The sequence below is a fragment of the Crassostrea angulata genome, chromosome 4, assembly GCF_025612915.1.
Source record: "Crassostrea angulata isolate pt1a10 chromosome 4, ASM2561291v2, whole genome shotgun sequence".
Lineage (NCBI taxonomy): Eukaryota > Metazoa > Mollusca > Bivalvia > Ostreida > Ostreidae > Magallana > Magallana angulata.
The window spans coordinates 26,076,096-26,103,925 of NC_069114.1; the positions used below are offsets into that span (position 1 = coordinate 26,076,096).

A 27,830-nucleotide genomic window follows, 5' to 3' on the forward strand; every position below is an offset into this window, starting at 1 on the left:
TAGCAATTTGCATACTTCTGATATATATGTATAAATGATCTGCAAAAGAACAACTTCCTATCTTGAAAACTGTTCGAGGAGTTATCGGTACAATAAGGGTACCTTTTTGACAGCCACTCGCCCGTCTGCAATTTTTACTATTTCAATAATCGGAAACCCGGTTAAAAATTCACTCTCAACATTCTTAGAATTCAGAAGCAATGGAGTTACATGGGACCTCACGGCGGTCTTCGAACCCCACACCGCTCAAAATATATTTACCCCCTTAGGAAATTTCTTGATCCGTCTCATTTCTAGAAAAGAGTACGCATTTACTTATATTCCAGTTTAAATTACATGTCAATTTTTTTTAGAGATATAAAATATTAGGCATTTCCTTTTATAATACCATGAGAATTATATTACGGAAATTAGCGCATTCGTCACATCGGCAACGATTTTTTTTTCTACATGAACCTCTTCCTGTTTGGTCCAGTTTCAATCATACCTCAATTTTTTTTTCTAAAAATAATACCGGTGTTTTCGATAGAAAAGGTGTCGTTCATTAAAAGCTTATTACAACAGTTTAGCTGAATATTATGTTTATTTTTCGTTCATTCCGGTCCGGCGGTTACGGCATGCCTTTTCCCGGAGCAAGGCAGTTGCCATATAAGGTCATGTCAAAATTCGACAAACTTGTAGACTTTACATTTGTCAATTTGTATCATGTCAGATGTGCTATTGCCGAGCCTGAAGTTACAAATGCAGAAACTACGGATTGAAAGTGTGCAAAGTTGAAGGTTTAATTAACCAATGTAAACAATAAAGTTGCAAAATGTGCATCATGCGAAGGAACTGAGTCAAATCTTACACGTGTTTATGCCCGAGTTTTATAGGTTACACGATCAGAATTACACGTATTCATGCTCAGGCTCACACATCAACACGATTGCATATTCGGATTTACAAGTTAACGTGTCTGGATTTTTGAACACGATTACCCTCCATAATATTAACTCTTTTATTATAAAAAAAAAATTAACAACGTGTCCCAATAGACAACCTTATAACGATTGAACACTGACATTTCCAATGACGCATTAAAAAAAAAAAGGTGACAGACAATCTTGAGACTATGCCTAATCCGTGCAGACAAACTGACAGGTGAATTTTTGTATGACACTGAGTTCCCAAAACTACTACATACAACACGTATATACATATAACTTACTCTAAAAGTGGTAATTTACACATGGGGGAAATTAAAACCTGTAAAATTAGACAACGTGTACTTATATTTAAATATATGTAAATAACCACTTTTACAGTAACATGCATGTTACATTAAACTTTTGTTATTCAAATGTTACATTAAAATTCTGATTCTTATTCAAATGCTGAATTAAAGTTTTATAATTCAAAGAATTCTTTGAATTCCAAAACATTAATGAAAATGTACATGTAGGTATGTATTAAGCTAGTAGATTATAGTACGGTATATGAGAATTAATATTTCTATTATTATAAGAGCAGACTCTCTCTCTCTCTCTCTCTCTCTCTCTCTCTCTCTCTCTCTCTCTCTCTCTCTCTCTCTCTCTCTCTCTCTCACTCTCTCTCTCTCTCTTTTGAATTAGGTTCTGAATAATATAGAACATGATATATGTATATTGGAATTGATATCAAAATTCTAGCACTACAAACTTAATCATCCCCTCCTTATCCATCAAAATAATTAAGGTATTAAAGAAGAAAATTTTAGAAATAATTAAAACTTACAAACCAACATGAAAGGCACAGTCAACATTCAAATCTTTAAAGGCACTCATGTCAAGAAGAAAACCAAATCTGCATGAAGCATCTGAAATCCAAGGCACTTGGATCAGCAAATGAAGGCACTTGTGTGAATTGTAGTACAGTGTGGATTTGGTCAGTCGCCTGTATCCATCTGGATCTGCGATGTCAATCCTTATGTAAGTTCGTTAAAGTTCAAATCTCAACGTTGTTCCTACACCAGGTGTATTAATTTATCTTCCTGAAGAGAGCAAAAATATCAATGAATTTCCAATCAATTTAAGTGAAGAATGACTGCTGTGCAACATTGAACTTAAAATTTCAACATGAATTTGAATCCATTTTAATGACTGGACTTGTTAATTGCTCATGAGCGTCCATTAGTATACATGTATATAGGAGTTTATAATCAATAGAGCCTGTACATTGATTTCTTTGGTTATACCTGCATGATGGTCATTGTCTCTTTCCAAGTTTATACGTTTATTGATCTATCTCCTATGTTAAAAACATTATTCCAAACAAAGGACAGATACCAGCCATGAAATAGATAACTTATATATCTTATAAAGAATCAATTCAGAAATACTGCTATGATACCAGATATAGTACAAAATATTTCATTCAATGCCACATAAATTTTGCACATGCATACATATATTTTCTATACAATTTCAATACCTGTTGATTCATATATACCAGAATATATACCAGAATTACCTTTATATTGGCTGCAATCATTCCAGATAAAAAAAATTACATAATTTTGCTGATGCAGAGTAATGAATAATATTTGTTTTTGTTTATTGAATGTTGATTCTGTAGTACCGTATTTCATTTATGGTGTTCATGCAGGTATGAGCATTGACAATACACTGTAAACAAATGTATCTGAAATCAGCATATCATAAATCTTTAGGTGAACCAAATGATTTGTATCAAAATATATTAAGATCTAAAAATGAATAATAATAATAGGGATAACAAACTTATTAAAGACCATGCCCAGCCCCAAATTCAAAATTATCTCTAAGACCCCTATTATAATTTATATTTAATGTTAAGAATCGTTAGTATAAATTAAGTACTATTTTGATCAAGGAGAACTTAGGATTACATTTGGAAATATTTTAATTCTTGGAATTTGGGGCTTTCAAGAAGATTGTCCTTAGTTAGACTAACTTAGACAACTAGCTAACTTGAATTCTTATTGTTTGTTGTGTTAGTTCCAACTAACTTAGTCAACTAACATGAATTTCCCTTATGAATAGTGGGTTATACAGACTATAGTTGAAACTAAAAGAATGATTTCAGCATCCCTGATTATTCTATTCATTAAAGTCAGTTCATTAAGTACATGTATAACTATATATAACTCCATTATAATTTTAATACAATGCAATTTTCAGTACTCAGTGTGTTCAACATGTGTTTTGTGCAATGAAGCATGTCTGTAACACAGTAAGAATATCATATTAGACATGTAAAAGAATCAGCACAGCTGGAATGTACATGTTCATGATCACAATCAATTATAGGCTTTTATAAGGTATAAAGACAATGTTGAGGTGGGTATAATTTTTTACTCAATGATTTAAGACATGTGTGGCAACATATTGTAAAAAGGAAAGTTCTTGTTAAGGGTCTGGGTAGGAGTGGCCAGGGATAACTTAAAGAAAAGTGTAACAATTAATATCTGATATATACTTGTATATATACGTCTCTGCTGATCCAAACTTTCCAAATGTTATGTCCCTTGACAGCCATCTTTGGGTGAAAAGCTTTAAATTGCAGTTTAGGAGTTTGTAACTTTTTGGTACATAAAAACTTTTTAAAACTTTCATTGCCACAGGATGAGGCTACCCATATTCAAAACTACAAAGAATAGACCTTTCACAATTAATATTACTGAGGAAGTACTGCTCTCTTGCAGGGTAATTTCTTACACTTTGGTTAAGAAATTAATACATTTACATCATATGACATCAAGTGAAGTCGTACCCAACCCGACTCGCACCCAAACAAACTCGTACTCAAATGGTCCGGTCGTACCCAAAACTGAGTGGTTCACTCGCACCCAAATATTTGAGTACGACTTCACTAGTCAACTCGTACCCACGGGAAAAAATATATTTATACTAAGAAAATAAAATACAATAGTTTTCATTCATATTCATTCATATTTTGTTATGTTTTTTAGTTATGTTTTATTTAACAAATTTATATATAAACAAACATCCCTAGATCTCAGTGTATTTGAATACGGGCAGATCTATATTTATTATAAGAAAATAAAATGAATGGCTTTTATTCGTATGTTGTTATGTCTTGTACATTATCGATAACATTAATATGCAAATTGTATAACTAATTTGAAAGAATTTGTTATAAAAATCTAGTACAATCTAGTTCTGATGCGGACGGATCAAAGAATGATTATGAGCAGGTTAACTATCATCAATTAAAATTAATTGCTTTATGTGATTCCGTTCAACCGATCAACCAATGAGTTTGTCAGCACAAAATAAACATGCTGCTCATAATTAAGAAGAAATTAAGAAGAAAAACACATTTTCATCACTTTTGGAAGTTTTTATTATTTAACATTATATGTATATGACATAGAACTACAACAAATACACATGTGACCGTATTACTGAAGTATATAACTGTTTAAGTACATACAAAACTAGCTGTCATATTATATGTTTAAGAGAAATAGTCCAAAATCCTTTTTAAACTGAAATAGACACTAGTTTAATATATTATGTATTAATTTAAAAAAACTTTGCAAACCCCCGGAGATGAAATTATTATTTAGGCTAATTATTCAAATTGACATAGAACTACAACAAATACACATGTGAGCGTATTATTGAAGTATATAACTGTTTAAGTACATACAAAACTAGCTGCATGTCGGTAGCTCCCGATCTGAACAAATGCGGATGGAAATTTTTTTCCGAATTAGAGCTACAAACATGCATCTAATACAAAACAATAAAGTGTAAAGCAAACGCCAAAAAATACCTTGGGTACGAGTTGACTAGTGAAGTCGTACTCAAATATTTGGGTGCGAGTGAACCACTCAGTTTTGGGTACGACCGGACCATTTGAGTACGAGTTTGTTTGGGTGCGAGTGGGTTTGGGTACGACTTCACTGTAATTCCATCATATTTCACAAAGTTACTATGTCATAATTGCCCTGCAATAATTAAGAGCAATACTGCAGTTAAGTGAAAGATCTATTTATCATAAAATTGCATATTAAAATTCCCATAACTGTTTCATGGTTTTTTGGGGTTTTTTTGGCAATTGAACCAAACAGAGAATATTGCATGTGTAGAAATTGGTAAGATATTTGAGAGTTGCACCGGTTTTAAAGATCGATAAAATGGTGTTTTGTTCGGTTTTAAAAAAAATTGGCATCTCTTTGATTTTTTTATCTGATGATTACCGGTAATATACCTGCTAATCTATTTACCCTGTTGTCAATTAAAAACTGATAAAATAAATATTATATAAAACAAATAATCAAGAATATATACACGGTTTTGTTTTGTATAAAAGATAACTCAAAATATTCAGTGATATTGACAACAAATTGCACAGGAAAAGTGGCAAAGGAAATTCGAAACGTGGAATTTCCGAAGAATCTGGCATCTGCGACATAAACAGAAAACATGTCATAATATTTCTTACCCTCATCTTACTCACATCTTTGTAAAGCATAAAGCATGTCAGGAACAAAAAATCAAATCGCTGTAGTCTTTGTTTGCTAAAATTGTTATTTGTTTTGTTATCTTGCCAATGATTCCGAATGTAATGAAAGACACTCGGAACTCCTCTAAATGAATTCGAAGTAGTCCCCCTTTCCTCAGCAGCACAGTTCATTGTGTAGGTCGGGTACATCTATACTACCTGTTAACATCTAAATACTTGACGATGTATTGAATGGTAAGTTGTTGTAAACGACTTTAGAATTACTTAGATATTTATAATGTGTAGTTCTTTGTCTGTTGTTGACTATTTCCTGAGTTATCAGTGGGCGTAAATCAAATGAATGCACTGTTCAAGAAATACATGTTCTGATGTAGAAGAAACAGTTATACATCAATGGGTAAATTATATGGTGAAGTGATGGGTATATGTAAATTACATATTAATGTATGTATTAATGGATTGTAATATGATGAAGACTTTCAGGCATTCTTAATTACTATTTATTTGCAGAATTTTGATATGCCTCCACCAACCTCATATGAAAGGAACAATTGTTCCTGGTTAAAACAAAATTTTTAAAAAATATGTTACATTTTGGTAAGACAGCTAGCTCATTTGCCAGGCTTGTATCTTTGACATTTTCAAAATAGATCAGTAGTTAATTAACTAAGCTGAGATTAATGTTATATATAGTTAAACAACTGAATGGTTTTGAAGGGATATATGCATGCATGGGGTTATGCATAAGATGAATATACAAAAATTGGTGAATTTAGCATTAATAAGTCACTTAATAAATAACCATTAATATAAATAAAAAAATTATTGTTCTAGTTTGGGCTATATGCATTGACCTTGGATATCAGCCTGCATGGGTAAGCTCATTGGTAGAGGTCCTGTATAGAGATGCAGTGGTCCAGGGTTCGATTCCAGGTCAATTAAGCCTTATATTTTCATAGTACCAGACTACACTGTGAGCATATCATTTTTGGTGTGTATATGATATTTAGCGAAAAAATGATTTTTCAACAAGATAGCATGGATTTTAGCGGATCTTTGAAAGTACCTGCATGTAGAGATCTATTTATCAACATAAATTATATACCAGCCGGTATTTGACATTTAGCGATGTTCTTGATTTAGCAGATGACATTTTTTGCAAAAACACTAAATAGAATACCTTAGTACACAGCCAAATGTAATATGTTTACAGTATTTGCTCCTCCCTCGATCCTTTCCTAATACAGATTAAAAGTCACAGTTATGTGACTGATTATTGGTGATCATGCACATACAGATGAGATGTCAGTAGTTCTATTGCTCATGTAGTTTTTTTTATTACTACTATGCTTCTCATAAGGACCATATGAATTGTTAAGAAAATAAAAATTGGAACCAATATTCCATCATTATGAATACTGCTCAGATAATAAATAGCTATAAATGTACACTTTATACTTTATCATGTTATAGGTTAGGGGCTCGACAATTTTTAAACTAAAGAGCTTTTGGTTTAAGACTTACACTAGCTTTTATAATTAAGGTAAGGAATATAACTCACTAGTTAGTGCAAATAGGAGCTAAAGGGATATAACCCACTAATAAAGTCTGTCCCAGGTTACAGATTCCATCACATTTTGTTGATTTTCTTAAGAAATACTGTGGCAGATATAGATAGTACCTGTCAGTGAAAAATGATTGAAATCAATACTTTTTTCAGATATTCCCTTTTTATATCATGACAAATTGACACAAACAAAAATACATTTTGCAACGGGATTCATAATGGGAAATGTGACATCTTTTCTCCATTTGTGAGTCACTTGGAATACCTTGCATGATTTTCATCATTATTATCTGGGTACTTTCATGTCATTTGCAATGCAAAATCCCTGTAGACTTTTTATTTTTGGATGTTTATTGAAACCTGAAGCATTAGAGGGGTGTTTAAAACAGAAAAACTTGCTTTTTCATTCTATTGAATGAATGTAATTTGGGCACAAAGGTACATGTATTGATCAGAATATAATTATCGAAACACTGAGCAAAAGATGGTAGAAGCAGAAACTTGGGATAGAGTATAGTTGGGATAGTTAGTGCAAGTACATGTAGGTACATAGCAAAACTGAGTCCATTCTAGATACTATCACTTTCTTAACCCTTTCTATTGTGATTTGTATCACTTTCAAAGTCCATGGTTTGAATTTTGAAGCCCTTATAATTAACAGTCGTACATGTGACTTACACTATTAAAACCAGTCAAAGAAAAATGAAGGGAAAAATTATCATAGTAGAATTAAAAACACTGAACGCTGTCAGGACTTCAGAGTTTTTGTACAAAGTTCTGCTCCCCATATATTGATTAGATCAAAATCTTGTACAAAATTCCGCTCCCCATTAACTGATTAGATCGAAAAAATTATATATTGATGTCATCTTTTCAGTGAAATTGGGAACATTTAGCAATTATTATTAAATCAATGTAATGGAATTTTTAAAAAGCAGTCTTTCTCCCCATTAGTAGTTGTATGTCGTACACGCGATACAGTCAGTTGAAGCAAATTATAAAACAGCTGCAGTAGGGGCTTGGAGAGGTCAGGTTACAGTGAATAGAGTATGTGTTAAAGTCTTACAAGTAACAGATGACACACTTGCTGCATATAGATATAAGTTTGATGTCAACACTTAACGTGTATGAATCGATGCAACCTTAACTGCAGCCCACTGCGAGAAACCTTCTTGTATAGCTGCATTTTAGCCAGGGTTCTAAGACGAATGCAGGTTAATTCTTTCCTTTGAGATTTGGACATTACTATTCATGATCAAGGTTTGCAATTAGAATCTTTTATTGCATTCTCTGAAGTAAAGACAAAAAAAAAGTTAAACATAAAAAGCTATTTTAATTAGGAATAATTTTTCATTTCATATTGATATTATAAATGAATGAGTAAACAGATATAATGCATTTGTCAGACTCTCATTGAGTTCATTTTAGTATTCCAGAGCCTTGGGATTATGAAGCATTCATAACAATCATTTCAAAAAGGTATAGTGTATCATAAAAATATGCTTTAAATTTGTACATGTAACTATAATATCAACTTTAAAAAAGACACATTTTAATTATGAGCACTTCATTGTTTTGATAAATTGCTGTCAATCACTAAACAAGAAGTGTACAAATTTTGACTAATAACACTGCGAATGCCTCATGATCCTGGGGCCTAGCTGGCATCTGATCAAACCCTTGTGCATCCGAAATTGCTAGGGATACTAATACTACCCCACACTGTGCCACCCCCCCTCCCCCTTTTCTGATTTAAACTGTTCATGTAGGGATAATTCAGGGAAAATAGTGGATTATGTGTGCATGGCATCCATATGCAATGTTGTAGAGATTGTAGGCAAGTACTTTGTATAAATACCAAAAAAAACAATTTGCCGGTGATCAAATTCACCTAATATCATTTAGATAAATTACTACTGGTAAACCATTGTATACTCATTCATAGTATTAACAGTGTAAGCTTTGGAATTTTTGGAAATGTTGGATATTTTTCAATGTATTTTTAAATTTGGATTTTATGGGTTCCATTATGGTAACCTGTCCAGTACGTAAGTTACTGTGGGTTTCCAATGCATCTTATAATATTGTAAATTTACATATTAAAACAATATGAATTTCAAAATGCGCAAAAAACAAGTGAAGCAGCCCTGATTGTTTTTTAGATTTCACAATGATTTGCTTCAGTAAAAGGATACCCGGTGTCATATAATATTTTGATACCGCGAAATATTGAACCCGGGTTCAATATTTTTTTTTTCACTTTATGATAAATCTAAACTTTGTGACTTGTGTAAAAGTTTCATTTCATTTATTTTGTATACCTTTATTGATATCAAGAATTTTTGATTTTTTTTTTTTGGTATATACAGGGTATATACATGTATTTTTTAAAATTTATTTTATTTTCATTTGATTTGATTTTTTAAATTTTTTATTTTTGGTGGGGGGGGGGGGGGGGTTACCAATGAATTGAGGTTAATGAACTTGTGGTTTGCACCAATATAATTACAGGGTGACCCCCCCTTGGATGGCTTGCTGAGGTAATTAAACTGTAATATATACTGATATTTAAAGAAAATATGCCTGCAATGTGTATAGGGACCCGCATTTACATCCATTTAGTGTTCATCCAAGTCTCACCCATTTCTAGATCGACTCATTCATGCAGGATAAATGCTGATGCAGCACTTTAAGGCAGCAAAAGGGCCATATTTAGAAGCCATATGGGACTCCATTTTCTGATGGTCTCTTAAGTATCTTTGACTACGTTAATATTACGTCAGAATTCAGTCAACTGCAGGTTTTCAAGCTATTCACAATTTATTGCTTAGAGAGCATTTTGTCTTTTACGTATTAACTATTCACTAAGGCACATTTTGTTTTCTGATATAATTATGCCAAAAAAGGATTGCAGGTGCATGTACTAAAGTTAAATTGGGAAAACATCGAACATTACTGAGGATCGGAGATCATTAACTTGTTGTTTTCGAGTTGGGTTGGTCAGAATGGCTCCCCTTGAAACAACAACAACATCAGTAACATTCAGTAACTGCATGTAAACACATTTATTCCTCTTGGCCTTTTTCAGTATATTTTGTTGATTCAGTAAGAGGTATGTAAAGCTTATATTCTATTCTTGTAATCAAAGTTTTTAATGGATTTCTATGTTATTAGAATTATGAGAGTTCGATGATCATGACCATTTTTAAATTTTTAAACTGTACTGAGCTGACCTTTAGAGGGTTAGCTCTGTAAATAAAAAAAAATAGGAAAACACCCAGATTTGAAAGATTAAATATATTTGATTTTTTAGGATTACCAAATATTGATTTATAACTAAACAGATCATACCTTAGATTTTAATAGGTAGATCTAATGGTTATAATTTGTAGACCATCCAGCCTCCTTAATTGATTTAAAATAATTGTATTTGTTCTGCACTGAATTGTTCCCTATGTGTATTAATGATTGAACACAGGGTATGTGTACTACTACTGAGCTGGCTAATAAATAAGATCTAGGGCTTGATGGTCGAGGCTGTGTTAAGACTACCCCATGGTATATTTATTTCCTTGAGAAGCGCTCTATATACTGTAGATTCCTTATCTTATGCGAGTACCAATGATGGAAAAACGTAGATTTGCAAATGCCAAATTTTTACATGTAGTTTACATATGTCCAAAAATGAAAGCGAGATTTTAAAATTTTTGAGATGCGCTTCTCACGATAGGATATTAATTCCTGGCATTTAAATAGGAATCTACAGTAAAGATATTGAAAAACATTTACCAGTAAAATTTAGAGCTCAGATGTTTTGAATTTGTCTTTTCTAAATGACAATATATGACAAAATATCATCTGATGGATAATATTGTATTGTAGCTAATTGTATCATATGATGAAGACCCTATAAGCATACCAGTACATGTAGTTCTTTGAAGCTTGATTTTACGAATTCTGTTTATCATAAATATTCATTGGTGTCTTATAAAAAAAATTGTTATATCAAGCTTCTATGATGGTCATGGTTCATATATTAAATGTGTATTTATTAAATGTTAAACGGTATTGATTTTCATTGACAATTATCTCCTATTCTCCTTTATGTACCACAACTGTTTCAATTAAACTATTGGTATCATACTAAATACTGGTAGGAATCAGATTTCAATCAATAAAACAGACATGCCAGGTAAATTTAGTGGAAAGGTTCTTTCTCTCTCTCTATCTCTCTCTCTCTCTCTCTCTCTCTCTCTCTCTCTCTCATCAAATGACATCATTATTTTTTTTTATAGTCAAATTGATTGGATCTTGGAAATTTAAATTTTTCAAAAGTTTACATTCATTTAAATCGAATTAAAATGACTTCAAACTGAATTTAAAACATGATATCTAAGTTACTCTTGTAATTTTGCATCTGATGAAATCTTACTTGAATTAATTGGATGAAATTTAAATTTTACAAAAATATTAAATTCATTTCAATTCAAACTGATTTTCAGTTGAATTCATAAATCTGCAGATTTAAGTTGCTCTTGCATTTCAAACAGCAGACCTGCTTGTAGCTTGTTCTGAAATCACATCTAGTAAGTTTTTTTCTACATTGGTATGAAATAGATTCCAAAATGCTAGGATTGGTTATCATTTCTGTCATCCAAGAAGATTTTGCCTGTTCAGTGTTCAATGTGTTCAGCTATGACTTCACAATAAATATGAGGTTTTCCTCACTTCATTGTCTCTGAATCATATAATAAAACAGCCATAATAATTGCTGGGTGTTTTTTTTTTTAGATCAATATGGTGATTTTGCTACCCTCAAAGTTTAATACACGTACTCATCTTGCCATAGCTTCAATCTATGAAGTGAATATTGTATTCTCTGAGGAAGCGAAATCATCGAAGTGACCTCTAATATTAAAAAGAAATAAACATTTAGGCTTTAATTTGTGAAATTAACATATTATATCTAAAGTAACAAATTTATGATAATAAATTAAGCAAAATACTGCAACACCTGGGCTCATTTTGTAAATACTTGAAACAGAATTGCAATTCTTACACTTTCTTATTCTATTAGATATTGAAATTTAGTATTGAAATCTCATCTACATTGGACAAACTTGATTGTTACCAGACAACTCAAAGGACAAATTGGATGCATAATCATTGCCTCAATGAATGAGGCTTGTATTATAAATTCAATGGATATTGGAAATTGATGACCTCTCGTGGACAAATTAGGATTTAAGAAAAGCATCTTTAACTCAAGTTTTCTCAACTGTAAACAATTTCTTTGAAACATTTCGGAGATGAGGAAACGAAAAGTCAAATATAGAGTTCAAAGTATTTTGAAATAAGCCAATTAAAATTCACTCATTATATAGATATTATAGCCATTAATCTTAGCATAGGAATGTAATATATTTTTCCAAACAGAATAGGTAAATACTCTGTTAGACTTATTAGAATTTTATGAGGCGATCCTTTAAAAAATGTTTGTTTGGAATTGTCACTTAGAGATATGGGAGGAAGGGGATTTTTTTTTCAAATTGAAGGTGAACTAATTGAAAATTGATGAAAAATAAAAATTTCCACATAAAATTTTTTTTTTTTTTTTTTTTGCCAAATTTTTTTTTATCAGTCCTGGGTTTTTCAATGAAATGGGAAACAATTCCAGACTCAAACAATAATTTTATTTTGGCCTGATATGCTGTATAAATATTTGAATATATGTTGATTAAAAGGGTCTCTCCTCCTATGAATGTGCATTTATGAATAATATTTTTCTTTGTAGAATATTGCATAACATTATTACTAGTAGTGACGTGAGCTTTTGCTTAGATAGAGTGTATGGAAATGTTTATAATTACATGTATGTACATATGTTACAACTGCTTATAATTCATATGAATTTTAGCAAATAAACAATACAATACAATGTTGCTAATGATACAGGACATATAGGTGCTAATTGTGTTAATTACTGATACACTAGCTCAAGGCTCTCTCTTTCTTTATTGGATTTACTGACACACTTTGTCATTAGAAACCACAAATCAGTTTGTTATATATGTGTTGTAAGATATGTTACCTGTGTAATATTAACCCCTGTGGCCATTAAGAAAATTCAAAGATTATCTCTCATAGGCGGATATTTCATCCCGGCCCTTTTGTGTTACTTTGCTCCAATAGACTCTTCAATCTCCGCAATTTCAGGAGCCTCCGTGAGTATGTTACATCTTCAATATACGCTCCTAAATGAATATGATAAGATGGTTGTTTGTTGTTGAGGTAAAATTGTCATTTGGATATAAAATATACTGATTCAATGCCTGTCACCAGCAGTAAAATGTCTTCCAAAGAATGATATTAGAATGATCAACATGGAAGAAATTTGTACTCACTGGGAGCATTGATTTTTTAACTGCAAATCTAAATACATTGTAATTAAATTTCACTGTTTTCTGGTAAAGTAGGTACAATGCATATTATGAATATTTGATCAAGATCTAGAAAGAAGTGGCCCATGAAAGTACAGAACATGTATTTGTGAGATAATGATTACAATTAAATCATTGTTTATTGCATGTGCAAAAGTTAAAGTTCTTCTTTGTTCATAGTAAATGCAAACTTAACCCTTAACTTAATTGTTAAATTGTAAAGATGTGTACCGTTAAAACTACAATACATGGATCATTTACATGTTAGGGTTAATATTTTGATAAACAAAAATTATATAGAAGATTATAAAGGAAAAGAGCCCCTGTAAGAGAAGTAGATTAAAGTTTTAATAGAGTCTGCAGACTGGTCATAATGACTGGGGGAATATTTTTATTTTTGCATTAGGACATCAAGTGCCGTATTGTATTATTTTATCCACGTTTAATTCTCCCTTACAATTGAAAAGAAATTAAATGTGCTCACTCACTACAGTATTTCACGAGATTAAAACTCACGAAGGGTCATTTGCTTCAGATCTTAATCTAATTTTTATGATGTAAGGCCATTAATTTCTGTAGAGACCTATGGTTACTGAAACACACGGTATAGATTCCTAGTGGTAATAATGGGACTCCACACTTCCATTGATAGCTTTTATCAGGAGTATTGCAGTTTACGTGAATTCAGGCTCCATTCAGTATTTTTTTACTGCAGGCGTGACTAAAAGCACGTATTAAAAAAATTCTTATCTAAATTTTCCCTCCCTTGAGTATAAAAATAACTGCTGCGTATTCTCTGTCATCCTGGTCATATCTGTACAGTACAGTACATTACACTTTAAAGAGCATGCTTCAGACATCCAATTCATTTGCCTGGTTCTAGTCGCTTAAATATCACCATGTTGTTCAAAATAAACGGCAGCATTTGAAGCTATATGATGATCGACGATAGTCTGTGACTATATCGATGATACTAACCTCCTCCTTAGAATTCGATCCATTCAGGGTCTTTTGTACCACAATTATTGGATCAATTATAGAAAACTAACGATCATCGATTCGACTCAAATATTTGATCTTTAAAACTTGTTCAGTATCAACACTATCTGGACAGAGAAAGCTCAAATAAACTCTGTAGCTTAAAAAAAAAGGGTCATATTGATTGAAACCTCTCAATCATGAAACGCTAAAACACAGGGCAGACTGTATAATAGGAGTGCAGTTCACAGCAGTATAGCATATATGATGTAGTTAGGAAGATATAATTTAGGCAGTCTTATTGAAAATTCTGTTCACTTGAAAGTTTATAGTGGAGAGCTCAAGAGATGCTGGCTCTGCTGTCTGAGGATGTGATTGATTCTCTGTAAACTTTTCATTTTCCGTGCTGTGTGATGACATATTTTTTGCCTCACTTATCTACGATCTCTATTGCATGGATGGCATATTACAACAGCTTTCGTCCTCTTTGTTTCCAATAACTTTTTCTTCGTCCTCAAGACATGGGGATTGGGTTTAAAAGATTGTAATTGACGTGCTGGATGAATAAGTCAAGTGGGGACTGTAATCTCTAGGTGTTTTGAATGAGAATGTGATTATTACACGAGTTGGAGAAAAATAACAGTGGGCTTGGTGGATAGTAAATGCCAATCTGTATGACTTTATATGTGAAGAGCTGTCACTATTTTATGTGACGTTCTTTCACTGGGGGCTTGCGCTGGTCAGTTAAGTGACTATTTCTCTCTTTACTTTTACAGGTGTATAATGGATTCTTAGCCACTGCAGGAAATCGGAAACTGCCACAGATGGATTATTGTTAATTATTTAGAAAAACTGCTGATTGAAGTGAACAGTTACATCAGAATACTCCTTCATGCAATTTTCTTGGAGGACTCTCGAAGATGGAGCAATATTGAAACACTGATAATGGACCCACTTTGTGTTCTACCATTGGACTGTCAGATGAAAAACAGCATTTGCTGGCAGGTGATAAATGTGGAGTGACATGGGAGACACTCTGTAGTATGAAACCCAGACGCTGCATGCAAATGAAGAATTCAAAGAAGTGCTTATCCTTTATCCTGTGCATAGGCACAGTAATTGTGTTCTATGGAATGTTCCAGTGCACTAATTCCCCTAAAACGTACATGGTTCCACGAGAATCCGTAAAGTTTGTCTATGATGATAAACACTTAGCCATACCTTACGACCAGAATTCTCCTCTGATCTTCATTGGGGGGATGCCACGCAGTGGTACCACCTTAATGAGGGTCATGATGGATGCCCACCCCGAGGTGAGGTGTGGGGAAGAGACTCGTGTGATACCCCGAATTCTGGGCATGAGGAACCACTGGCAGAAATCAGAAATTGAGAGGAAGAGGCTTGTAGAAGCAGGCATCAATGATGCTGTGATAGACTCTGCTGTGTCGGCTTTCATTTTAGAAATCATCGCCAAACACGGCGACGCTGCTCCCAGACTTTGTAATAAAGATCCCTTTACGTTGAAATCCAGTCAGTATCTTAGTAGTTTGTTCCCCAACGCAAAATTCATCCTTATGATCCGAGACGGCAGAGCTGTCATTCATTCAGTCATATCAAGGAAAGTAACAATCTCAGGATTCGATCTGAAGAATCCCAAAATGTGTCTTGAAAAATGGAACACAGCCATGGAAGTGATGTATTCTCAGTGCCTGAGAGTTGGACCTATGAGGTGTATGCCAGTGTACTATGAACAACTTGCGCTACATCCAGAGGTGTGGATGCATAGAATTCTGGAGTTTTTAGATATACCATGGAACAATTCAGTGCTCCATCACGAAGACTTTATAGGAAAACCTGGAGGGGCTTCTCTCTCAAAGTAAGTGGTTGTATATTAACTTATTCTCACAAAATACTATTGTAGTTAAGGTAAATTGCTGGGTCGCCATTCAAAACAACTACCTGGATTGTAATAACACTTGCCTATCTTCTCCTCTCAAATCTGAAAAGAGCAGATTATCATACTAGCATTTAATGTTGAACTATTGTCATAAGTGATAATAAAGCTAAAAGATTGTGTGTTTCCACCTCCCAATAAATCCTACTGACTAGAACATATTGAATTACTTTTAAAATCATTGATCTCTTCTTTATTTAAAAAAAAAATCTGTGTTTTGTACAGTGAAGTAAGCTTGAGATGTTTCATATGAAATGGAAGTCTGACTGCATGTGAAAGTTTGAAAACAACATTTAAGTGTTTTAATTCATATAAAAATTGTTTTACATCTGTCACCGAGGGGAAAGGGCACTATAGAATAAGGGGAATTAACTTGTATAGGCCCAACCCAAGAGACAGGGGGTCAGCCTAGTCAATAGGCTTAAATTGACCTCTAAGTCGAATATGCATAGAGCTATAACTCGAAGGCAGGTTTCACAATTTATTGATCAAGTGATTTTAATTAACTTATAAAATATCAACAATAATCAAATAAAATAAAGTCAAAATAGAACAGGATAAAAATAATTATTTCTTGTAAAGCCAAATGAGTCAGGTTTGAATTTAGCTCAATGTTGCTTAGTCTACTGACTGACTGGTGGACAGTCAACTAGATAGTCAGTGTGAAGACATAAGCAACATGAGATAGTGGCCGAAAGTGTCTGACTGAAATTTAGCTCGATGTTGCTTAGTCTTACTGACAGACTGATGGACAGTCAACTAGATAGTCAGTATGGAGACATAAGCAACATGAGGTAGCGGCCGAAATGAGTCAGATTGAAATTTAGCTCAATGTTGCTTAGTCTTACTGACAGACTGGTGGACAGTCAACTAGATAGTCAGTATAAAGACATAAGCAACATGAGGTAGCGGTCGAAAGTTTCTGACTGAATTGAATAAATTTCTAACTGTATTTATATTCTAAAAGATAATTAATGAAAGTGAGGCACAGTACTCATGATAATTACTCAGAACAATTACATTGACTATTTGGGGATAATTAGGAGAGCAGACTGACCCTCGCTAATTAATTGTCATCTGGCATGAGTTAACTCTAAAACACGTTCTTCAAAATTACACACCATGACATATTCCCCCCTGCTCAAAATGTTTGTCCTCAAACATAAAATTTACAAGTTAAAGTTGATATATGCAGTCTGTCATGTCTGTGAAAAAATAAAATACATATGCTGTACAGAAACATGAATGCGAATACGCAACATTGTATAAATATAACCTTCAGAAAGAAATTCATGGCATGAAAGAGAATTAAATAATTATTGTAACTAATAAGTCTAAAAAAATGTACATGTAAATATAAGGAATAATATGTGTGCACTCATACTATTTCTTACATCTACTGTGTACTTTTAAAAAGTGTGTTTTACAAGAGTAGAATGAAATTAAAGCAGATGAATTTCTTTGCAATTGGTCAGGCATAATTAAAATTACATTTCACAAACAATAAACATGATATTATATCAAAAGTTCCACGTTGACATGAATTTTTATAATCATTGAGGGATGCACAGTTACTTCCAGCATAACTTCTCCAAGAACAGGATGGACTTCTCCACAGACACCAACAGCACTAGTTATGGAGGAATCTTGTATGTCTGCATTATGTTGTAATCACTGTAATTGATGTTTACTTATACAGCTAATGGAAGCTCCACTGTCAACCAAGCTCTTGATGGGTGTATTCTGTAGTTTGGCTTCGACAAAGTTCCTTTCCATAGCTGCAGTGAACTGTATTTCTGGTGTCCCTTGAGTCAAGCAGGAAAGTTGAGAACATCTCTTCTTCTGACAGTACCATCCCTGGGAAACTTTTCTTTGTCCCATGACTGACTTCAGTTTTTTAGAACTAGTCTGAAACTATAAGAGAGTAGTCAGTATCATGGAAGCCGAGTTGGACTGAAACTTGCACTTCATTTACATTTCTCTAAGCAATTAACATAGAAGTCAGAGATGAAATGAACTTGAATTATCCACATAAAGTGTACATTTTCATTTCTCACACAATTGAAAGTGGAAAAATATCAACAAAATTGTACTTATCTTTCAGTAGTGTAGCTCCCGTTTGGATAGGTCTGGCTCTATCTCATCTCCATCATGGAAGTACCTTTATGATCTTAAACTATCCTGTCTATTGACTGTGCCTTCTAGCTATAGCATAAAGCAACTATTCATACCCGGATTCTCCACCACATCTGTCACCGAGGGGGAAAGGGCACTATAGAATAAGGGGAATTAACTTGTATAGGCCCAACCCAAGAGACAGGGGGTCAGCCTAGTCAATAGGCTTAAATTGACCTCTAAGTCGAATATGCATAGAGCTATAACTCAAAGGCAGGTTTCACAATTTATTGATCAAGTGATTTTAATTAACTTATAAAATATCAACAATAATCAAATAAAATAAAGTCAAAATAGAACAGGATAAAAATAATTATTTCTTGTAAAGCCAAATGAGTCAGGTTTGAATTTAGCTCAATGTTGCTTAGTCTACTGACGGACTGGTGGACAGTCAACTAGATAGTCAGTGTGAAGACATAAGCAACATGAGATAGTGGCCGAAAGTGTCTGACTGAAATTTAGCTCGATGTTGCTTAGTCTTACTGACAGACTGATGGACAGTCAACTAGATAGTCAGTATGGAGACATAAGCAACATGAGGTAGCGGCCGAAATGAGTCAGATTGAAATTTAGCTCAATGTTGCTTAGTCTTACTGACAGACTGGTGGACAGTCAACTAGATAGTCAGTATAAAGACATAAGCAACATGAGGTAGCGGTCGAAAGTTTCTGACTGAATTGAATAAATTTCTAACTGTATTTATATTCTAAAAGATAATTAATGAAAGTGAGGCACAGTACTCATGATAATTACTCAGAACAATTACATTGACTAATTGGGGATAATTAGGAGAGCAGACTGACCCTCGCTAATTAATTGTCATCTGGCATGAGTTAACTCTAAAACACGTTCTTCAAAATTACACACCATGACACATACTTATCAGCTACCTCACAATTGAAAAAGGAAGCACTTGTTCATCTACTTCGGCCTAATGCATATCTGTTTATCACTAAATAGTTAAGACAAAAAGAAATATTTTTTGAAAATACTGTATACAGGGTTATTTTCGCCCCATCTTGAATTCGCCCAGATGCAGCTGTTAACAGAGATATTATTTGCAACATAGAATTCGCCCAGTCTTAAATTTGCTCTGACAACGAGAGTGAAAGGGGCGAAAATAGAACGGGGGCGAATATTTCCCTGTATACAGTATTTTATTTCAATTTCTATTTGGCGTATTTTAAAAAGATGATCAAAAGTGATGTCAGATGGTAGTTTATTTTTAAACCTCTTCAAATTCTTCTTAGCTAAGTCTAACAGCATGTACCAACCAGTACATGTTTCAAATTATATATCACATACTAAACTTAATCTCTAACAAGTACTCAATCCACCATACTTAGCAATTCAAGGAGAACATAACATGTTTGGTCAATTAAGAGAAATGCCACTTTGCCCTATATTTAATCATTAAAAGTTTTATTCCATAAACATAATATGTTTTGACCCCATAACTACTGGTATAAATCTTGTAGTTCTAACTTATAGATGGTCCTAACATTTGTATGAAAACTTATCAGAGAACGTCAATCTTTTATTATTCAATACAGTACTGTGGTTTCATCAATATTCGTTGAATACCAATTTTCGTGGATTCCGTTTTTAAGTTGATCCACGAAATTAAATGTTCATTGAAGTGCAATTTCTATTAATATTTTGTATTGATAGGCCTATTGGCCATGAATTTACGTATCCTTGAAACTGTGATTTTTACTTTATCCACGAAAATTTATACCCTAGAATATTAATGAAACCACAGTATTTTACTGTACATATTTCTCATCTTTTATAAACTACATGTACAGTTGATATCTTGAATACTGATATCTAGAATATAATGGATATGACGAAGTGATTTGTACATCCCAACCACTAACTTTATAAGTATTTCACCCTTGGTATCATGAATACTCAGATATCTGTAATTCTTTAACAGTCCTATCTAGTTTGAAGTAACAAAGTTTGACTGATCGAATTCCCATAAAAAATAAAAATAAAATCCTCCTACAAAAAAACCAAATCATACCTGATTTGGTATTATAGTATATCAATTAATGTTAATATTAATGTGAGTCCTCTTTATACATTCTCATTAACCTGCATGGCTCGTGACCTGAATGTGATATTATAACCTCAATCCAGTTCGGCGAAACAAAGACAAAAATAAATCAGTGTGGATTTGTGGGTAATTCTGCTTTTTATGGTCTGTTGATCACAACCAGAATTAGTTTTATTGGCCATATATATCTGTTAAGATATGAAGAGTAGCTATGGGAGAACTCCTAATAATTGGATGGATAAACACTTCTAATGATCTAAAAATAGTCCAAAAATGTATAACGCTATGTGCATTTATTTCTGGTCTGACCCTCAGGCTATTTATGCAGTCTCATCTAAAAGGGATGATATTTTTCTCTGAATCCTTTTTCTGTAAAGTGAAGGGCTGATAGTCATCCACAGCTTGGTTCTTTGTTGGGAGATGATACAGTGCTACAATTGATCTTAATTCCATAATGCCTAAATGAAATTTATATGCTTGATAGTTAAAGCATCTCTTCTAATTGCTTATTTGCATGCCAATATCTCTTATTTGTCAGTAAGGAACAAATAGAGTAAATCTAAAAGTGTCCTTATATCTTTGAATCTGACTTCAAAAATTTTGTGCACTCGTACTTGTGTTAGCACTTGCATGTACCGTAATGCAAATTGTTCCATACAATTAAAAAAAAAAAATGAGCATTTTTACAGTCATGTAGAAAGAAATGGATGGGATACAATATTTCAGCAGGCTTCATCTTGTATCCTAAATTGCCTTTAAGGAAGGAGTCTTTTCTGGTTTTCGACTTGTCAAACATAAATTTGATTAATTGTTCATTAAATCAAGATAAAAGGAAATTAAAATAGTATATTTTTCTTTCTTTTTTACTATCATACAACTTGGCATAGAAAAATGTAATCAATGTTTAGAATGGAACAAGGACTATATTTTTTGCGTAATATTGGCGTAGGAAAATATCACATGTTGCGCAATTCAGAATTGCTGCAGATTATTTATATATAATGAGTCTGTTTTAGCATTTTAAAAACAATAACAATAATGTTGGATTTTTTTTTACTAATGTGAACTTAAATAATATGATACTTGGGTTTCAGAATATGTTTTTAAAATATGATTTGCCTATCAAATAACATTTTTATAAGCTTTTTAAAGCGCCCATTCTATACATTGATTTTTGTGAAAAAATCACTAAAATCAGTTTTTCTCTCTTATGAAACGGTCAATATATTAGCTTTTCTGTCGATTTATATCTTTATATAAAGTCTTCATAATACATAAAAATTAGAAATATTTTATTATTGGAAGCATAAAAAAATAATCAAAATTTCTTCAAAATTTAAGAAAATTAGAGGAAATGCGGGCTAAGCAATATCAGTTTTAGTATAAATATTTATTCAAATTTAGTAGTTTAAGCTGATAGACACTCTCATGGTCTATGATTTCATTGAAGATTTGAATCTTCAAATCTTAAACAAATGTCTACAGAACTATAAAGAGCTACACTTATTTTTATCACTCTTTACGTTGAGGAAAAAGGTAGTGACCTTGACCTGACCTTTGTCCGAAAACAAAATGGTCAAATTTAATTAAACTGATAGAATCATTAAGTAATATGATCTGTTTGACTGTGTCAAAATTTCATGCATTTCTTATTATGAGAAGTATGTTTGATAATGAAAAGACTCCTTCCTTAATTTTAAGAATAATTCACAGAGTTTTGAATTGCTGAAATTCATCTTTTATTGCCCCTAAAATATCCTGGGAAAATAATATGAACATTTTTTTTCTCCATAATTTGTACCTGGATTCCTGAGTATAGGATGTGTACATAAACAGGCTGTTTAATTTACTGTGGCTAAAATAGCTGTTTTATCGAAAATGAGTGTCAGGGGAGTTCATAAAAATGACAAAATCCTGCTCATCTGAACCAAGGTAATACCGCACAACGTAGCCCTGACTGGCGGCGAATCAACACAAACGGAACATGGAAATGTAAAGCTGTGCCCTGGACCTATTTCTTTATGTCTAATTTGTCATGAACACATGTTTTGTTGCATTAACAATGTCCATATATTAGGAGGATTTATAGATATTTTTTTTTACTCTTAGGTTACTGATCTTTTTGGGGGATTATTTTTTCTCCAATAAATTGCATGAATATTAGGAATGTTTTATATAACAAAACTTAATTTCCCAAAAAAGTTTACCGTAAGTCGTTTTAATTCTACGGTGTTAGAATTTTAAAAAAGGCACCAATCACGATGATTTTATTTTTGTGTTAAAATAGTTAATTAAAAGTATATGTATATTGAAGCATTTAACTCTTTTTGAAAACTACCAGTAATGATAGTTATTAACAATGGGTTTGATTTTGCGGAAAAATGATAAATTCAGTAAAAATGGCTTATTTTCAAACAATTTGGTTGCATCTGGTTTACATCATGTACATTATACAGTCACGTACACTAATTGACAATATGACAACATTTGACTAGCCAGATATTAAAGCAGTACATCATTTCAATTCAAATTATTTTGGTGACTTTGATGGATTTCAAATCTGCAGATAATTATTAGAAAAAATATGAGTGGGCAAAGCAATATTGCCAGTAATTTGAACAAAAAAAGACCAAACTGATGCATCAGTAACATGACTCATCAGTAATTTGGCTGCTTCGGGGACAATTTTAATCACTGGGTAAATAACTCGTTTCAGAACAGAGAAATCAACAGATCAAGTGATCAAGCCCGTCAATATAGAAGCGCTGAGCAAGTGGGTGGGATTCTACTCGGATGAAATTATAGCGGACATGGCCAAAATCGCGCCCATGCTGCAAACTCTTGGGTACGACCCCGACAAAAACCCGCCGGACTACGGAAAGCCTGACCCAAAAGTTGCTGACAATACAATGCATATCAAACAGAACATGGAGTACTGGAGACAGAAGGAGCAGGAGATTTTGGCCAAAGAAAAGAAAGCTGTCCACCGCCCAGCTCCTCAGGCTTGAAGACTCTCATTCTCTTCCCACCCCACCCCCTAATCAAGATTCAAGACCCTCCTTCCCCCTCAATCAAGACCAGTATTTTCCCATCACTAGATTAATCTCTCTGTAAGATTAAGCTTTAGGTTGAATGACATTTGTTTGTTCGAATAAACTGTTGTATAAGGGGAATAAAACTGTTGATTTTTTTATGTATAAAAGACAGGGTGTTTATTTTAATCAACTTCATTTAGTCCACAAGTTTTTAACGAGATATTTTACGTAATGTACTATAATTGATTAGATACATGTATTTTATTATTTGATACCATTTATCTATCTGTAGATGCATTTAGAACAGTACCAGCAACATTTTTAATAAAAGATTTATTTTTTTAGTGCAGTTCGTACTGCATTTTTGTTTTTATTGGAAAATGTGTTTTTCAATTACTGGTATTTAAATTTTTTATTGTTACATGTTTGATGATCTTGAATGCATGCATGCATTCACTTGTAAAACATATGAACAACTCTGTTTGAAAAAAAAAATGTAATTGTTGATATAGATAGTTGAATGAATCCCATCCCACCCCCTCCTCCACTTTATTTTACATATGAGAATACACATGCATATTCGACAAAATGGCTGCTGGTAGTTTTTTTATGAGTGCATGTGACATTGAATCTTTGATGACATCATATTTTTTTTTTATATGTCTGGATTCCCAATTTTTGTGTCTGCGTGCACTATAAAGTTGTTCAAAGTACCATGTACCTTTTATTTTACCCTATAAGTACACGTACATGTATATGGATTAATTTATGACATGTCTATCATGCAGGTTTTTTTTTATATATAGGAGTGTACTTTTAGTACAGGTGAAATAAGCTGCAAGTTAAGTTTATTCTGTGTCAAAATTACACATCTTACAAATTTTGCATTTCCTTAAAGAATTTTAGATCTAGTTTCTTTTTCCGTAATGTGAAAAAGGGGTTCTCATAATTTCTTGAGTAAGTTTCTGTGTTCTTTTTACAAGAAAAAAAAATTGAAAAGTATAATTGGCATCAATAGAATTAGGAATATGCACAAAAATTTAAACCTTCATAAAAACATGTTTCATTGAACCAGAGAATTGGAAGCGCACAATTTCATTACGATATGTATTTTTTAATTTTAAAAACATGCATTTTTCATTTTACCAGTAAATATAATTGAAGTCTTGTAAGCATAAAATTTAATGAACAAATGAAAGATATTTTTAGGCATTTTCTCTGATCTATAGACTATTTAAGAAAATGTACCATTTCAGCAGTTGTAAGGTACATAATTTGTGATGAAGTCAGAAGTATTTTGTCGATCTCGGCTAAGAGTCAGGTCCTTTTGCTTAGGAACAATTCTGAGACCACCAATCATGTTAGCTTTTATTGCTATTAGATTATTGAACTTGGACATGTTTTCTCTGACCATCCCTCATTATTCATGTGTTCATTTCATATTGATATCTCTACTGTAGTATGTAGTTACATAAAGAGAGTGTCTTTTGTCACTGCATATCTGATGGATCAAGTTATTTTGTAGCTAGGCTAATTATGTTTTAGATTGAATTCATTTGATGCTTTATTTTACAGTAATTAGTATTGATTTAGAGGGACAAATCATAGATTTTCAATAATATGAATGTGACTGCCGATAGCTGTGCGGATAGTTCATGAGGTTTGATTTTCTAGTCATAGGTTTAAGGTGCTATTATTTGCTTTAGACTACCATGTAGATGTATTGACCATGCCGATGTGGGGACCAATCTCAGAGAGAGAGAGAGAGAGAGAGAGAGAGAGAGAGAAATGTCATTAAAAAGATGCCAAATATTTCTATCAATGGTGTAACTTTTAGCTATCAGTATTCGTGCAAGGTCACTTTATCTGATAAATGTATCTTGAACATCTTTATCTCAAATATCATGGATATGTTGAAGCAAGTTGGAACTCACAACCACTGCTTTTTCATCTGTTTTTACTTTCTTTATTTTTCTCAAGGATTTTTGCAGTCCCATCAAGAACAAGATAATGAGGTTTATCTGTATTAATGTAGTAACTTTTCTTAAGATTAAAATCAATAATTTAAAGCTCTCTTAATCTTTCAAAGGAATTGAAATATAAAAAAAAAAATTAAAACAAGTTCACCATACATATTTCAAATACTTGTCCTCTTTCTAATAAAATTATATGTACAGTGTAAACCGACCATCTTTCATAAGCAATTATTTGTACTGAGGCGTGTTCAACAGAGCGGATGCCCAAGAGCACCCACTTTGCTGAACATGAACATAGAAGATATCAAAGTTGTTAGTGGTGATACAGTCATTTTGGCAAATAAGGCTTGGCTGCAATGAAAGAATTCTTAAAGAACTTAATGCTTATGACAACAAATGTTCACAATGGAGGGCACAAATATTACAATCGAAAAAAATATATATTTTCTCATTCCATTTGATATTATTTATCTTTTATTAAAAAAAGTGTTTGTCATGGTGAGTTGTAATATTTTCCTTTTCATCAGATATAGATTATTTTTCTGACTTACTCCATTGATTTTGAGATCTGAACTATTTTTGGGATCACACCAAAGATCACGTCCAAACCACTTTTTATTTATTAATATAAGTCTTTTATATCAGTTTTTTCTTCTGGATAACAAGGTTGTACAGTAGAATAATGTCTGAAACAAGTTATTTGTTCAAAAAGGTTGCCAATTAAGGAAACATTTACTCATAGTCCTCTGCTGGTCTTATGTTTAACATATATACATTTGTATACTATCATAAATATTATCTTTAGAAGTTAATGTCCATGAGGCAATGTGAAGCATGTATTATACAGTCATGCCTCTTAAATGCGTATTTCTTCATTAGGATTTTTTTCATGTTTGTAAAAAAAGAAAAATGAAGATTATTAATGATTTCTGCATTTTCTATGTCTTTTCTGTTGAAACAAAACTTCACTAGACATCATGTTCGTTTTAGAGTGTCAATGTATTGTTTTTACAATTCGAACAAATTCAGTCTTATTGCGTTTCATTTTTAATTCTGGTATTTTTTTTTCTCCATATTATGAAATAATATACGTATGTAAGTTTTCTCATTTTAATTTTTAACACTGTAATATGATTTAAGTTGATTTACCTTTATCTGTCATTTAGGTCCTCAAACTTTTTAACTTTCATGGTTGTTGATAATTATCTTTTCTCTGGTAAACTTTTTGAAAATGATGTGTATGTTGGTATTCATCTTTATCCATTTGAAATTCTGGAACAACTTTTTGCTATCTCATTATTGGATCAGGTTATTAATCTATTTTTTCTTTTCTTTTATTTAAATTACTATTTTTTTCTATCTTTTTTTTTTTTTTTGCCGCTGCTGCTGCTGCAAAACACACCCTTAACAAAATGGCTTTATTGTTATAAAGTTAAACTTGACTTAAATTGTGATGTTGAGATGACCCCTATGTTTGTGTTACAAATACATGTGTACAGTTCAGGAGTGATGTGGTGTCATTAAATATTGAAATACAATTACCTTGTGGATTGATTGATTTAATCAGAACTCATTTCCCTGGTGTCATGTTCCAGGGTAATTACATGTTCCAAGGTATGAAAATATGATCTGAAATTCATTTGTCCATGCAGAGCAATTATTACCAGAGTATGACAATAAAGCGGCATCGTGTCTTTTGCCGGAAAATATCTCAATGCTCATTCCTGACAAATAATGATTTTGATGTGCCTTGAATGCATCTATTGTGTATTAACAGCCTTGATTTGCTAGTATTGTTGACTATGAATTGGCATTGAGCTTGTGAATGCCATACTAAGTGTCTAGCATAATAACCCATTTACCAGTTTACACCGTAATATTTGTACAAAACAGCACTTTTGACTGAGACATTGACCTAGAGAAAAGACTTGCTCATAAATATGGTACAAAAAAGTCAAGGCTGTTTAGTGCAAAGGGACACATTCATCTGACAGAGTAAGATTGTAGAATTTGTGCAATACAAAAAATGTATAGCACATTTAATAAATGATTTTGCCTACAATATAGCGCTTTTGCAAACATCATACTTTTTCCATATTATACAGTATTTAGTTAAATTATATTTAAAGAAACACAAATTTCAGTTACCA

General features: G+C 32.5%; 1 protein-coding gene across 2 annotated transcripts; it reads left to right on the forward strand.

Moving 5' to 3' along the window:
* The first annotated feature begins 5,636 nt into the window (after positions 1-5,636).
* LOC128180993 (protein-tyrosine sulfotransferase 2-like) lies at positions 5,637-27,218 on the forward strand. 2 transcript variants are annotated; one of them, XM_052849227.1, is made up of 3 exons: positions 5,637-5,727; positions 15,255-16,354; positions 23,386-27,218. In XM_052849227.1, the coding sequence occupies exons 2-3, from the start codon at positions 15,522-15,524 to the stop codon at positions 23,675-23,677; spliced, it is 1,125 nt and encodes a 374-aa protein (XP_052705187.1). In that variant the 5' UTR covers positions 5,637-5,727; positions 15,255-15,521; the 3' UTR covers positions 23,678-27,218. The 2 variants fall into 2 exon arrangements, with proteins under 2 accessions (XP_052705187.1, XP_052705185.1); XM_052849225.1 differs by lacking the exon at positions 5,637-5,727 and adding an exon at positions 8,143-8,320.
* Positions 27,219-27,830: the final 612 nt, after the last annotated feature.